The sequence below is a fragment of the Mustelus asterias genome, unplaced genomic scaffold (genome assembly GCF_964213995.1).
Source record: "Mustelus asterias unplaced genomic scaffold, sMusAst1.hap1.1 HAP1_SCAFFOLD_862, whole genome shotgun sequence".
Classification (NCBI taxonomy): Eukaryota; Metazoa; Chordata; class Chondrichthyes; order Carcharhiniformes; family Triakidae; genus Mustelus; species Mustelus asterias.
Window position 1 is genome coordinate 73442 of NW_027590808.1, and position 15456 is coordinate 88897.

At 47.1% G+C, this 15456-nt stretch overlaps 1 protein-coding gene across 1 annotated transcript in view; it reads right to left on the minus strand.

Annotated features, from left to right (window-relative positions):
- Positions 1-15456, minus strand: part of pitpnab (phosphatidylinositol transfer protein, alpha b) — an 86419-nt gene that overhangs the window by 19807 nt on the left and 51156 nt on the right. Inside the window, exons 3-5 of the mRNA XM_078205624.1 lie at positions 15032-15177; positions 8901-8992; positions 5516-5523 (exon numbers count right to left, since the gene is read on the minus strand). Coding sequence (XP_078061750.1) covers positions 5516-5523; positions 8901-8992; positions 15032-15177 — 246 coding nt within the window. The remainder of the gene's footprint in view (positions 1-5515; positions 5524-8900; positions 8993-15031; positions 15178-15456) is intronic.

Consider the following 15456-nt stretch of genomic DNA (forward strand, 5'->3'; position numbering starts at 1 on the left):
TCACCCCGCTTGTTAATCAAGAATCTATCTGGCTCTGCCTTAAAAATATTCAAAGACTCGCCTTCCACTGCCTTTTGAGGGAGAGAGTTCCAGAGACTCACCCCCCTAGAGAAAAATTCTCCTCATCTCCGTCTCAAACGAGGGAGCCTGTATTTTTAAACAGGGATATGGTATATAGCAAAACAGTGAAGAGGCAGCTGGTGACACACTCAAACAGACTCCCCACTCCAGCCTGCTGCAGCTAACATCCTCCTCGTGACTGGCCTGTCTGACCCCGCCCCCCCACTCCCCAATCTAGGGTCGGCACGGTGGCACAGTGGTTAACACTGCTGCCTCTCAGCGCCAGGGACCTGGGTTCGATTCCCGGCTTGGGTCACTGTCTGTGTGGAGTTTGCACGTTCTCCCCGTGTCTGCGTGGGTTTCCTCCGGGTGCTCCGGTTTCCACCCACAGTCCAAAGATGTGCGGGTTAGGTGGATTGGCCGTGCTAAAATTGCATCTTAGTGTCAGAGTGACTAGCTAGGGTAAATGCATGGGGTTATGGGGACAGGGGCCTGGGTGGGCTTGTGGTTGGTGCAGATTCGATGGGCTGAATGGCCTCCTTCTGCACCGTAGGGATTCTATGATTCTCCCTCCTGCCAGCAGTGTGAAAATGTCTAGGTGCCTGTCACTTAGAATGGGTGAAGTGAATAGTAGTGAATTTAGGGAGACATTAGATAAATAGGAGCGTGGAGCGCGATAATGATAGATTTAGATTAAATAAGATGTGAGGAGGCTCGAGTGGAGTTTAAAATGCTGGTATGGACTGGGTGGGCCGAATGGCCTGTTTTTGCATCGTGTGTTCTATGTAATCCGATGGAAGTCTAGGCGTGGATTGTATTTGGAAAATCTCACACTTTATCCCTCAGCCACGATGATCTGCTTCTCTCTTCCCCTTCACAACCATTCCCACAAAATGTCTGCAATCAATTCTAATTGAGTCTCATCCAAGGGCCTAAGGCAGGGATTTGGAATCTAGCCATAGGCGGTAGCTGTAGGTAATTTATAAAGGGAGCTGGCCTGAACTGGCTTTTCTTCACTGGAGTTCAGCCTGTGCCTTTACAGAGCACTTAGATTCACTCATCTCTGAGAGACCCGGCATTAGTTAAAGTTTATTTATTAGTCACAAGTAGGCTTACATTAACACTGCAATGAAGTTATTGTGAAAATCCCCCGAGTCGCCACATTCCGGTGCCTGTTCGGGTACACTGAGGGAGAATTTAGCACGGCCAGCAGGTCTTTCGGACTGTGGGAGGGAACCAGAGCACCCGGAGGAAACCCACGCAGACACGGGGAGAACGTGCAAACTCCACACAGACAGTGACCCGAGGCTGGGAATCGAACCCGGGTCCCCAGCGCTGTGAGGCAGCAGTGCTAACCACTGCGCCACCCCTGATTGCGAGAGTTTGGTGAATTGAGGGAGTTGAGGAGAGGAAGGAGGTGCTTCTGTTCTTTTCTTAACTTGGTCACTTAAACTGGTTCTCGCTCTGCTACAGGGGAAGAAGCTGGCGGCCTGGTGGCTATCTGGCAACTGATTAAGATCTATTCTATTCCTAAGGTTTCATAGAACATAGAAAGCCACAGCACAAACAGGCCCTTCGGCCCACAAGTTGCGCCGATCACATCCCCACCTCTAGGCCTATCTATAGCCCTCAATCCCATTAAATCCCATGTACTCATCCAGAAGTCTCTCAAATAGTACAGGAATTTGCGATAAGATTGTCAAAATGCATTACGGAATAAATAATTGAATAAATAAATAATTTAGTAGTTAATTAAAGCACACAAGGTTAGGAGGCCTGGTGGTATGTCAAAGCTGCAGCATGTGGGAGCTACTGGATATCCAGAGCAGATATCTGCAGCTCAAGGAGTTCCGGCTCAGAGTCAAAGAGCTGGAGGTTGAGCTGCAGACACTGCAACACATCAGGGAGGAAGGAAGTTACCTGGACATTTTGTACCAGGAGACAGTGCACCCACGGCCTTGTGGTTTGGAAAGTGGTCAGGGACAGGAGGGTGTGACTGCAGCGGAGGCAGGTAAGGGGACCCAGTGGGCAGGATTGCAGCAGTGTCAGCCTCTGCAACTGACCAACAGGTCGGAGGTTCTCTCAGCTTCTTTGGATGCGAGTGCAGGGTGGACGAGCTGACTGGCCACGTACACTATGATGCAGGAAGTCATTCAAGTAGGGGCAGCAAAAAGGCATGGAGTTACAGAAGGGGACGGTACTGCGAGGGGGACTGACACTGTTCTCTGTCGTAAAGAGCAAGGTTCCAGATGGCTGTGGTGGGGAAGTTAACAGTAGGAGGGGAGGATTAGGGTGCCATGGTCAATGTAGGTACCAGTAACATAGGCAGGACAAAGCAGGATGTTCTGCAGTCAGTAAGAGGAGCTTGGCACCAAATTTTAAAAAAATTATTTATTGCTCACAAGTAGGCTTACACTCGCACAGTAATGAAGTTACTGCGAAAACCTCCTCTGTTAAACAGAACCTCAAAGATAATTTCTGGATTATTACCCGGGTCTCTTGCAAATTGGCACAGGGAAGAGATTAGAACGTTTGGCTCAAAGTCTGGGGCGGGAGAAGTGGGTTCTGGGGCGGGAGAAGTGGGTTCTGGGGCGGGAGAAGTGGGTTCTGGGGCGGGAGAAGTGGGTTCTGGGGCGGGAGAAGTGGGTTCTGGGGCGGGAGAAGTGGGTTCTGGGGCGGGAGAAGTGGGTTCTGGGGCACTGGAACCAGTACTGGGGAAAACAGGTTTTACTGTTGGGACATTGAACACCTGAACCGCACTGGGACTTGCGATCTAGGGAAGTAAAGAGGGTTTTAAAATACCTAGTTGGGGGGGGCAAGGGATCAAGTATGGACAGATCTGGTGTGTCAAAGTGTAGAGACAAGGGAAGAGAGAAAGATATTAATGTGGAAAATTGATAGACTGTGGCAGGAAGGGCCAGGGAGCACAAAGCTACGAGCAAATTCGAAGATAATAAAAGGACAAAATTAAAGGCTCTGTGTATATGAATGCTCAGAGCATTCAAACAAAACAGGTGAACTGAGGGCACAGATAGAAACAAATAAATATGATCTGATAACCATTCCAGAGACACAGGGTGACAGAGATCGGGACCTGAATATTGTGGGGTGCGAGACATTTAGGAAGGACAGGAAGTTAGGACAGGGTGGAGGGGTGGCTCTGTTAATTATTGATTAGCACAATAGCGAGGGTTGAGCTAAGTTCAGGAAACTAGGTTGGAGAAGCAGTTTGGGTAAAGATTAGAAATGATAAAGGCAAAAAGTCCACTTGTGGGAATGAAGTACAAGCCAATAATTGTAGCCACGCAGCCGGGCAGAGTAGAAGCGAGATATTGGGAGCTTGGCAGAAAAGTAGAGTGGTAATCCTTGGGGATTTTAAGCTATATAAAAGAGACTGGAAAAATCAGATGGGCAAAGGCAGCGTAGACAAGAAATTCATAGAATGTTTGAGGCAGCTTCTTAGAACAGCATGTTCAGGAGCCAACTCCAAACTACACGAGACCTGGTATTGTGCAATGAGAGAGGATTAACCTCATTGTGAAGGCGTCCCCTAGGTAGTAGTGATCATAATATGATTGAAATCTACATTGGGAGAGAGAAGAGTGGGTCCAAGACTAGTGTTTCAAACTTAAATAAGGAAAATTGTGGGAATGAAAGCAGAATTAGCTGCAGTAAACTGGTAAATGAGGTGAGTGGATAAATCGATAGTGATCCAATGGCAGATATTTAAGAATGAACACATTCCAATGAGAAAGAAAAATTCCAGGAGGGGATCCGCCATCTGCAGTTAACTAAAAAATAAAGATGGTATCAAACTCAAAGAAACAGCATATAACTGTGCAAAGACTGGACAAAAGAGAGAACAAAGAATAACAAAAAGATTAATGAAAGAAAAATTAGAATATGGAAGAAAGCTGGCTAGAAATATAAAGATAATAGCAAAAGTTTCTGTAGTTATTTCAATAGGAAAAGTTAACAAAGTGTCTTAAAAACAAAATACTGTGGATGCTGGAATCTGAAACAGAAAGTGCTGGAAAATCTCAGCGGGTCTGACAGCATCTGTGGAGAGAGAATAGAGCCAACGTTTCGAGTCTGGGTGACTCTTCATCAGAACGGAGGACAATAGAAAATAGGATGAGATGTGCACAAAGTGATTGTTGGCCCTGGAGCGAGAGTGTGTCTGGGGAATTAACAATGAAAAGTAAGGAGATGGCGAACAAACTGAACAGGTATCTTGCATCAGTCTTCACTGTAGGAGACACAAGTAACATCCCAGAAATAGCTGCATACAGGAAATGGGAGGGAGCGAGGGAGGGACATGGGACTGAGCTGTGGGTTGCCAAGGGCCTGGCTTCTGATGGCAAGTGAGATAGTTTATGCATTGATTCTATTTTTCCAAAGTTCCTTTTATTCATGGAAGGTTCCATTAGATTTGAAAATAGTGAATATAACTCCTTTATTCAAAAAGGGAGGGAGACAGAAAGCAGGAAAATCCAGGACAGTTAGCTTAACATCTGTCTTAGGAAAAGGATAGAAGCTATTATTCAAGACTTTATAGCAGGGCAGTAGGAAAAATTCAAGGCAATCAGGCAGAGTCAACATGGTTTTGTGAAAGGAAAATCATGTTTAACCAATTAAATTCTTTGAAGGAGTCACATGTGCTGTGGATAAAGGGGAACTGGTGGATGTACTGTACTTAGATTTCAAGTAGGCATTCCATAAGGTGCCTCAACAATGGTTATTGCGGAAAATAAAAGCTGATGGTGTAGGGTGCAGCACTTTGGCAAGGATTGAAGATTGGCTGGCTAACAGGAAACAGAGTAGGCATAAATGGGTCTTTTTCTGGTTGGCAGAATGTGACAGGTTCCACAGGGACCAATGCTGGGACCACCACTTTTTATGATTTAGACAAGTGATTTGGACGAGGGGACTGAAAATACGGTTGCTAAGTTGGTTGACAACGCAAAAGGTAAGATAGCAATTTGTGAAGAGGATGTCAGGATGCTACAAAGGGACATAGGTAGGGTAAGCGAGTGGGGGAAAAAAATCTGGCAAATAAAAGTATAATGTGGGCAAACGTGACATTATCCATTTTGGAAGGAAGAATAAGAAAGCTTAATCTCAATGGAGAGAGATCTGGGAGTCAAAGGTCAAGGTGCCACAAGCAATTAGCTAATGGAATGTCATCATTTTTCTTGCTCATTCGTGGGACATGGGCATCGCTGATTGGCCAGTATTTATTGCGAGAGGAATTGAATACCTAAATAGGGAGGTTATGCTTCAGTTGTACGCAGCACTCATGAGACCACATCTGCAGTACTGCGTACCATATTGGTATCCTTATCTAAGGAAAGATGTATATGCATGAGGTCCCACCACTAAAATCAAATCCCACCCCCGACCCACCTTGCAGATCTAGATAACATCACGGACTGATTCTTCTAAAGATACTCACCGTAATAACTGGAGTCGGCAGCACAGAGTGACATAGGAGAGAGGAGAAAAAAGTGTCAGGACATTGCAACAGCGATACATCAGGACAGCGTCTCATGAACCAGGGCAATATTGGCAATCTGGTTAGCAGCACAAACCGGAATCACTTCACAATATGTCACACCATTACCAATTAAACCCAAATTAGAACTAATAGCTTCAAAAAAGTGCTGGAAAAACTTTTCATTTCAAGGAATCATTTTGGACTCAAAGCGTTAGCTCTTTCTCTCCACAGATGCTGCCAGACCCGCTAGCTTTTCCAGTATCTTGTGTTTTTATTTCCAATCTCCACAATATTTTGCTTTCATTTTAGAATTAATATCCTCTTTGGTATAGATTGATTCTTTAGTTTTTCAGGATCTGGGTGACCCTGGTACTGATTGCTTATCCCACATTGCCCCCAGGGTCAGGACTGGAGCCAGTTGGGGTCAGGAACAAAGTGACAGACTCCCTTCCCCCTGTAGGTCTTCTGTTTTTATTTTGTTAATGGCAATTTGGCAGTTTTCAAGGTCATTTTCCTCGATGCAATCCAGGAATGACCAAAGTTACTGGATCCAATTTCACGACTTCTCTCGATGGGATTTGAACCCTCAGATCGCTGAGTTAGTCGGGAATTAAGCTCTTGGTTAATATTCTTTATTGAAGAGGAGGGTGCTACATAATACACTGCCCTTACTGCCTTTGTGCCTCATTCTTATCCAAGAATCACAGCAGATTTGACGCTAGGGCCTTGGTTCACATCCTAATGTGGAGATGCCGGCGTTGGACTGGGGTAAACACAGTAAGAAGTTTAACAACACCAGGTTAAAGTCCAACAGGTTTATTTGGTAGCAAAAGCCACACAAGCTTTCGAGGCTCTAAGCCCCTTCTTCAGGTGAGTGGGAATTCTGTTCACAGAGTTTATAAAGACACAGACTCAATTTACATGAATAATGGTTGGAATGCGAATACTTACAACTAATCAAGTCTTTAAGAAACAAAACAATGGGAGTGGAGAGAGCATCAAGACAGGCTAAAAAGATGTGTATTGTCTCCAGACAAGACAGCCAGTGAAACTCTGCAGGTCCAGGCAAGCTGTGGGGGTTACAGATAGTGTGACATCCTAACCCAGAGATGGAATGCAGGCTAACTGGACTCTCAACCTGCCATCTTCAACAGAGAGATGGGGAGGGGCTGCACACGTTGTGGCTCTGATGGTAAACGCTGTGTGAAGGGGCCACATTCGCCCATGTGACTGCAGGTCAAAGGTGAGAGGTCAGAATCCTCACACAGAGGAAGAGCGGGTTTTTGGTTCCAGAGCACCTGTCCGGCAGTGCATGTTCTTACTGCACCTCATTGCAGTGAGGTGAGCAGGGACTACAGCAGCTCACCATCACCTTGTGAAGGGCAACTGGGGGGGGGGGCAATAAATGCTGGCCCAGCCAGCGACACCCACATCCTAAAATGAACTCTAAAAAATAATCTAGGCCGCCACGCCAATGCAATCCGAGGGAAGTGTTGCATTGTCAGGGGTGCTGCTCTTGGGGGTGAGACACCCCCGCTGCCTACACGTCCAGGTGGATGATGATAGATCTCAGGGCAGCATGGGATGAACAGCAAGTTACAAGTCTCACTGCTACTGGTGGGACCAGGCTGTGTACAGCTACATTTGAACATATTCTAGTTACGGCACTGCAAAGCAATCCAGTGTACAGAATAACAAGCAACTGAGGCGTTTTATGAAAGGTCGCCTTCTCTCAGGTTCTGATCTAGTTTGCTCCTATCGGCCTGTAGACTTAATGAAATATTTAGGTGGTTGTGAAGTGACACTCTATTATCCACAGCTCAGGGATCCTGTATCACGTCTCTAGTCATGACAATGTCACATTCCACCAGCACTGGACTAAGGCTGATAAATTAAAGAGCAGTAAAGATCTTTGTTACCTTTGCTCTACCTGTGGTGGATTATACTTCAGAGAACAGAGCGAGGCGAGATTAATCTCCCTTACTCATCTCGCCACTTAAACAACTAGCTCGCATTTAAAATGAGCAGCAGCAGCTCAGGATGTTGCTGCAGCTGCCAGTTAGTGAGGTGCTTTTAAAGAGGCAGCATTCTCCGGGAAGGTGTGTGTGTGTAGGTGTGTGTGTACATAGGAGGGGTGTGTGTGTGTGTATATATATATATATATATAGATGTGTGTACATAGAGGGGTGTGTGTGTGTACATATATAATATAGATGTGAGTGTGTGTAGGTGCATGTGTGTTGGGGGGGGGGGGGGGGGACTATTGGCAGATGATTTAAAAGAAAGTAAAATTGTCAACAACACCTCTACCCCTCGCGCCCCCACCCCGCCCCCCCCTCCCCCCGACCCCGTCAGCACTCCCTCCACCTCCAGCCCCCAATCCCGGCAGCACTCCCTCCCTCCTGCACCCCCATGCCATCAGGACACTCAGCCCCCTCTGCACCCTCCCCAACCCAAGCTTTTGGCAATCTGTCCAATATCTCTAAGGCTGCTTGTCATTATTTGATGATGTTCCTGCGAAGCACCTTGGGACATTCTTACTCTGCTAAAGGCGCTATATAAATGCACACTGTTGCTGCAGCGGACTCTTATTAAATTGGCCGTGCGTGTGTGTGAAATGAGTAGGTGGTAAGTACGCACCAGGACGGCAGTCAGAAGACGCCCCTAGCGGGGAATTAAAAGTGCCTTGCCTTTTGGGAACATTGAAAAGACTACTAGCAGCAAATTCAGTCAAACAGCAGTGACACCAAGTTAATTCCTTATTTTAAAAGAGATTCCTTCTGGGGATGTGGGTGTTGGTGGAAAGGGCAGTATTTATTTCCCATCCCCTGATGCTGCTGTGCGCGCACCGGCGGTCTGACTTCTTCACCCCATGGTATTGAGTGGTTTGCCAGTGTGCAGGAGAGAGTTCACTCAAACTATACTGGGTATTAGTTTAGGCTGGCTGTTAACTCAGAGTTTCCTTTGATAGGATAATGACAGATTTCTAGATTTCTTTTATTTGTTATTAAGCTTGCTGTTTTGAGCTTCACATCTTAGTGGGAAAAACTGGTGGGGAGGAACTTTGAACGGACTGAGGGTGACTGCGAGGAGTTGGATGACCTGATGAGTGGGATGATAGGACAGGAGCGGTGATTTAAGCTGACTCACCTTCCAAAGGGGAATCCTATCACATTGACACATACCAACTGAAGGCCCAATTCACAAGGAATTGAAATCACCAGTAACAGGATTGGTTTATATCAAACCGACTCAACCCGGTTTCAGTTTGTGACAATGAGATTTGGAAATCAGTACAATTTGGCCTCCCCTGCGCCAGCCCAACGCATGGGTTCTGACTCACCAGTTCGACAGTATGGGTACGCGTTCCAAGCCTTCTCGTGCACGTTCAGAGCTCCCTCTGGAGCCAACATCTGCACAAACCTGGGCACCTTGCTGAAAGAACAACATGGTTATACTCTTCCTCCAGTCTCACCCTCAAAGACAAGTTCAGCATCGATGTCAGCAACCTTCCTGCACCGATTATCCAGGTGAACAGGCTGCCGGTTAGAGCACCAATGGTGAGGACGGTGGGAGCACTTCACAATGGGGTGGAAGGTCCTTTTGGTTGGACAGGTCAAGCTGAATTATGTGGCTGTCTTTAGTGTCTTATCTTATGATCGTCACCCAGAAATCATAGAATGCATACAAACATGCGAGTTAGGAAGAGGCCATTCAATCCCTCGAGCCTGCTTCGCCATTCAATAAGATCTGATTGTGCCTTCAACTCCACTTTTCTGCTTAACCCAGATAATCTTTGCCTTCCTTGTTAGTTAAGAATCTAACTACCACAGTCTTAAAAATAGTCATTTATCCAACCTCCACCAATCTCCAGGGAAGAAGAGCTCCAAAGATTCATCACCCTCAGAAAAAAATCTTTCTCATCTCATCCTTTAAAAAAAAAAGAGACCCCTTATTTTTAAACTGTATCCCCTGGCTCCAGTCTCGCCCACAAGAGGAAACATCCGTTCAAAATTCACCCTGTCACGTCCCCTCAGGATCAATAAGATCACCTGTCAGTCTTCTAAACTCCAATAGGCACGGAGCCAGCCTGTCCAACCTTTCCTCGTAAGGTAAGTACCCACCCCTTCAGTCGAGTGAACCTTCCCCGAAGGAATTGCTTCAACCCTTTCCTACACGAGGCTAAAACTGTACGCAGTACTCCAGAGGCAGTCTCACCAACACCCTGGACAACTGAAACGTAACATCCCTACTTTCATAGAGGGAGAGAATAGAGTTGATGTTTCGAGTCTGAATGTTAGCACTATTCTCTCTTCACAGATGCTGCATGACCTGCCGAGGTTTCCAGCATTTTCTGGTAGAACCCTTAGGAGTATTGATAGGCAAAGGGATCTGGGTGTACAGGTACACAGGTCACTGAAAGTGGCAATGCAGGTGGAGAAGGTAGTCAAGAAGGCATACGGCATGCTTGCCTTCACCGGCCGGCGAATTGAGTTTAAAAATTGGCAAGTCATGTTGACGCTTTATAGAACCTTAGTTAGGCCGCACTTGGAATATAGTGTTCAATTCTGGTCGCCACACTACCAGAAGGATGTGGAGGCTTTGGAGAGGGTACAGAAAAGATTTACCAGGATGTTGCCTGGTATGGAGGGCATTAGCCACGAGGAGAGGTTGGAGAAACTTGGTTTGTTCTCACTGGAGCGACGGAGGTTGAGGGGAGACCTGATAGAAGTCTACAAGATTATGAGAGGCATGGACAGAGTGGATAGTCAGAAGCTTTTTCCCAGGGTGGAAGAGTCAATTACTAGGGGGCATAGGTTTAAGGTGCGAGGGGCAAAGTTTAAAGGAGATGTATGAGACAGATTTCTTACACAGAGAGTAGTGGGTGCCTGAAACCCGTTGCCGGGGGAGGTAGTGGAAGCGGATACGGTAGTGACTTTTAAGGAACGTCTTGACAAGTACATGAATAGGATGGGAATAGAGGGATATGGTCCCTGGAAGGGTAGGGGGTTTTAGTTAAGTCGGGCAGCATGGCCGGTGCAGGCTTGGAGGGCCGAAGGGCCTGTTTCTGTGCTGTAATTTTCTTTGTTCTTTGTTTTAGATTCCAACACCTACAGTATTTTGCTTTTATCCTTATTTTTACATCCATTCCCCTTTCATTTGCCTTTCTCGTCACTTGCTGGACCTGCGTACTAACTTTGTGATTCATGTGCCAGGACACCCAGATCCCTCTGTACCTCAAGAGGTCTGCAATCTCCCTCCATTTCAATTATATGCTGCTTTATTACCCTTCCTACAAAACTGGAACAATTTACACTTCCCACATTATACTCCATCTGCCAAAACCATCAGCTCCCTCAGCACTGACCCTCTGACAGTGCGGCACTCCCTCAGCACCGACCCTCTGACAGTGCGGCACTCCCTCAGCACTGACCCTCTGACAGTGCGGCACTCCCTCAGCACTGACCCTCTGACAGTGCGGCACTCCCTCAGCACTGACCCTCTGACAGTGCGGCACTCCCTCAGCACTGACCCTCTGACAGTGCGGCACTCCCTCAGCACTAGAGTGGGGTGTCAGCTTTGATTCTTGTACTCGAGCCCTGGAGTGGGAACAATAATGTCACCCCACCTTTCTCCATGATACACATTGTTCTTCTGTCTGAATATTGTGTCAGCATTTTAATTTATTTAGTTACTGCAAAGCAACTAGTTACACCTAAAATGTATATGGGAGAAATGTGATGAACACCCAGAGATGTAACCGTCACTACATATCCTCAAGCCCTTTGTTTCCTCCCTGTTCCTCCCATGTAGCTTTCTTGCTGCTGTCTAAGCTGTTGCAATTGTACGCTCTGTGATGGAAAATTAATATCTCGTCAATTTACCCTCCCTCCCGTGCAGAAACATTATCACTTCCACGGTAAGGCACGAACAAGTGGGGGGTCAAAATGATGCTTTCAGTCCACTGCTATGATGCCCCAGGACATTGGGTCATGAATTTAATTAATACACCTTTTGTTTTTTAACAGAACACTTTGCATCATTGATTCTAGAAGCTGCTATTGTGATAACAGGATGTGGTTAGTCAGATTTGAGAGAACAAACACATGTAAGAGGGAGCCTGAAGGTACATTGGGAAAAAGGGACAGAAGGGAACTCCAATATCTTCAATGACTCGTGTACATATACACCAAGGTCCCTCCAATCCTGCAACTCCTTTACAGTTTCTCCCTTTATTTTATCCTGTCTTTCCACATCCTTCCTGTCAAAATCAATCACCTCACATTTCTCTGCATTAAACTTCATCTGCCGCTTGTCTGCCCAATTCACCAACATGTCTCTGTCCTTCTGAAGTTGACTCTCCTCATCACAACAACAATGTTTCCAATCTTTGTAACATCGGCAAATGCCCTGTCCATCACGAAAGCTGGCAGGGGGATATCTGATTAGAAACGTTACACATAGTGCCTTATTGCCCCTCATTGTGGAGTCAGTGGGTAGTGCTCATGGGGTGACTCCACAGCACAGCCCAGAATCTCGGCCGACAATCTGAATGCAGTGCTGAGTGAGTGCTGCACTGTCAGAGGGATAGGGCAGGGCAGCCCCGAGGGAGCGCCGCATTGCACCATTCAAGAGGCAGCACTGCTCTCCGCTTCCTGTCACTCGGCCAATTTCTTATCCAAATGTCAACTGTCCCTTTCATTCCATGAGCTGGAATTTTGCTGACAAGTCTGTTGTGTGGCACTGTATCAAATGCCTTTTGAAAATCCATATACATCACATCAACAGCATTTCCCTCATCAACCCTCTGTTACTTCCTCATGTGGACCATGTCCTCTGGATGTTAACCCATCCCAAAAGAATGTCCTGCAGCCGCACTGTGACATCCTTGACCCTGGCACCAGGGAGTCAACATGTCACCCGGGAGTCACAGCTACAGCCACAGAAACACCTGTCTGCTCCCCTACCTACAGAATCCCCAACCTACAGAATCCCCAACCACGATAACGCTCCCACTCTTCCTCCTCCTCCCCCGTGCAGCTGAGACATGACCTTGGCTCTGGCCTCTGAGGAAGCGTCTCAGTTAGGCTGGATGGGGGGACGTTTCTGTAAATTCTGCATTATGAAATTCTCATCAGAAATGATTGAACTCCCTCTCAGGAGGGTCAGATGCAGTGACACAGTGGAAGGCAGATCAGCAGGTAGTAAATCGGCAATGCACAGTGAGGTCATTGGTAGGTACCACAATTACCGATAAGAACCAAGGAACCAGGGCGATTAAATCATTTCAAGCATCAGTTCTGCTCAGTAACTCACCTTTCACACACAGGCTTGGTAACTTACTCCAGAATAACACTAAAATACACTGTTAGCACTGACAACCCGCACCCACATCCCCTCACAGAACCTGTCAGTCAGTCAAATCATCCAGTCTGCACATGTAAGCTTCTGCTTCTTAACACTCCCACTCAGTCTCTACTCACCCCCCCCACTCTCCCCGCAGAGACCCCCAGCCATTCTACCCCTCACAGCCCCCCCACTCTCCCCACACAGTTCCCCCCCCCCGCCATTCTACCCTTAACTACCCCCAACAAGTAAAAATCCTGCATTCTAATGAGCTGTAGCAGCTTTAGCTACCACACAGGCTCACCGAGTCGATAGCTGGGATGAAAGGGTTAAACCAGTATTCACAAGTTTAGAAGACTAAGGGGTGATTCATAGAATCATAGAATCCCTACAGTACAGGAGGAGGCCATTCGGCCCATCGAGTCTGCACCGACCACAATCCCACCCAGGCCCTACCCCCACATATTTACCCGCTAATCCCTCTAACCTACACATCTCAGGACTCTAAAGGGGCAATTTTTAACCTGGCCAATCAACCTAACCCGCACATCTTTAGACTGTGGGAGGAAACCGGAGCACCCGGAGGAAACCCACGCAGACACGAGGAAAATGTGCAAACTCCACACAGACAGTGACCCAAGCCGGGAATTGAACCCAGGTCCCTGGAACTGTGAAGCAGCAGTGCTAACCACTGTGCTACCGTGCTGCCCCTTTGATTGAATTGAGACATTGATGAGGAACTATTTCCTCTGGGGTGGGCGATTCCGGAACAATGGAGCTGAGGTTAAAAGTGGAGCCGCTCTGAGGCGATATCAGAAAGCTCATCCTCACACAAAGCCACATGGAACTCTGCAACCCTCACCCCCAGAAAGGCGGTGAATCCCGGGGGGAACAGGAGAGTCATTCACATTTCCAAGGCTGAGGTGGATAGACCTTTGTTGGTTAAGGTTGTCTAGGAATATGTAGTGAGGGTGGGTAAGTGGAGTTGAGGTACAGTTCAGTCACGATCTCATTGAATGGTCAGAAGTGGCCGAGTGGTCTCCTCCTGTCCCTGTGCCCAAATCTTACAAACACCGCAGCCCGGCGATGCTGGGCTTTCGAAACAGGTTAGTCCCAGATCCACCTGTCCCTGGATGGAGACCTGCTCACCTCCCTTTCCTCCGACTATAATAAGAACGTATCAATTATTAGCAGGAGTAGGCCACTCAGCCCCTCGAGCCTGTTCCCCCATTCATGATGATCATCGCTGATCTGGTTGTGGTCTTTCCTGCGCCCACCTCAAAGCCCTGGACTCCCTGAGTTTGTAAAACCCAGAGCTTGGTGTCATTGAAAATATTACTTCACATCGCTCTCCTCCTATCCGCTACCTCGGTGCTGCGCTGGGAGAAGGTCGTCCACCAAAGTTCCTGCCCAGGATTATATCCAGTGCTCCAGCAGCTAACTGTAGAGGTCACACAGAGGCATCATCCACTCTAACCACGGTCTCAGAAAAGGGGCATTTTGCTTTATTCCGGTCATCAGAGGTAAATTAAGCATTTACTGCCCATGTCTAAAAGATAAGCTGCTTGCTAAAGTACAACTGAGTGGCTTGCTAAGCCATTTCAGAGTCAACCACGTTGCTGTGGCTCTGGAGTCACATGTAGGCCAGACCAGGTAAGGACGGCAGATTTCCTTCCCTAAAGGGACATTAGTGAACCAGATGGGCTTTTATGACAATCAGAGATAGTTGTCATGGACACCATTACTGAGATTGGCCTTATATCCCACATTCAAATTCTCCAGCTACTTAGTAGAAGAGACTAGGATCTGAGGCCACAGCCTCAGAATAAAGTGACGACCCTTTAAAACAGAGATGAGGAGGAATTTCTTCAGCCAGAGAGTGGTGAATCTGTGGAACTCTTTGCCGCAGGAGGCTGTGGAGGCCGGGTCATTGAGTGTCTTTAAGACAGAGATAGATAGGTTCTTGATTAATAAGGGGATTGGGGGTTATGGGGAAAGGCAGGAGATTGGGGTGGAGAAACACATCAGCCATGATTGAATGGTGGAGCAGACTCGATGGGCCGAATGGCCTAATTGTGCTCCTATATCTCATGGGATTTCAACTGAGCCCCCGCCCCCGCCACTTACCGCTGGAGATGGTAGATCTTGTGTGTGTATTGTCCCTTCTCACCATCTTTCTCATATGGTTCGTTCTTTAACACTTCAACACCTTCTCCTCCTCCAGTCTCATTCTTACTTGCCTCTGCCACAGAGTACAATTGTGCCACCTGGTACTGTAAGGTGGGGAGAGGAAGGAGGAAAAGTAAGAGTTTAATGACTTTCTGCAGTCCCCACTTTGACTTCACCTTCCTGAGCTCACATCGCAGCCTCACACAGAAACACCCACAGCTCAACTAAACTCACAAGACATTCTGCATCAGGCCAAGGAAGAATCAAATTATATAGTGTGTTTTTTTTGCTATCTCAGGGTGTCTCAAGTGTCACTGTTGTAACGTCAGCCGCCAATTTGCCAGAGCGAGCTCCCCACAAACAGCAATCTGAGATTTGATTTA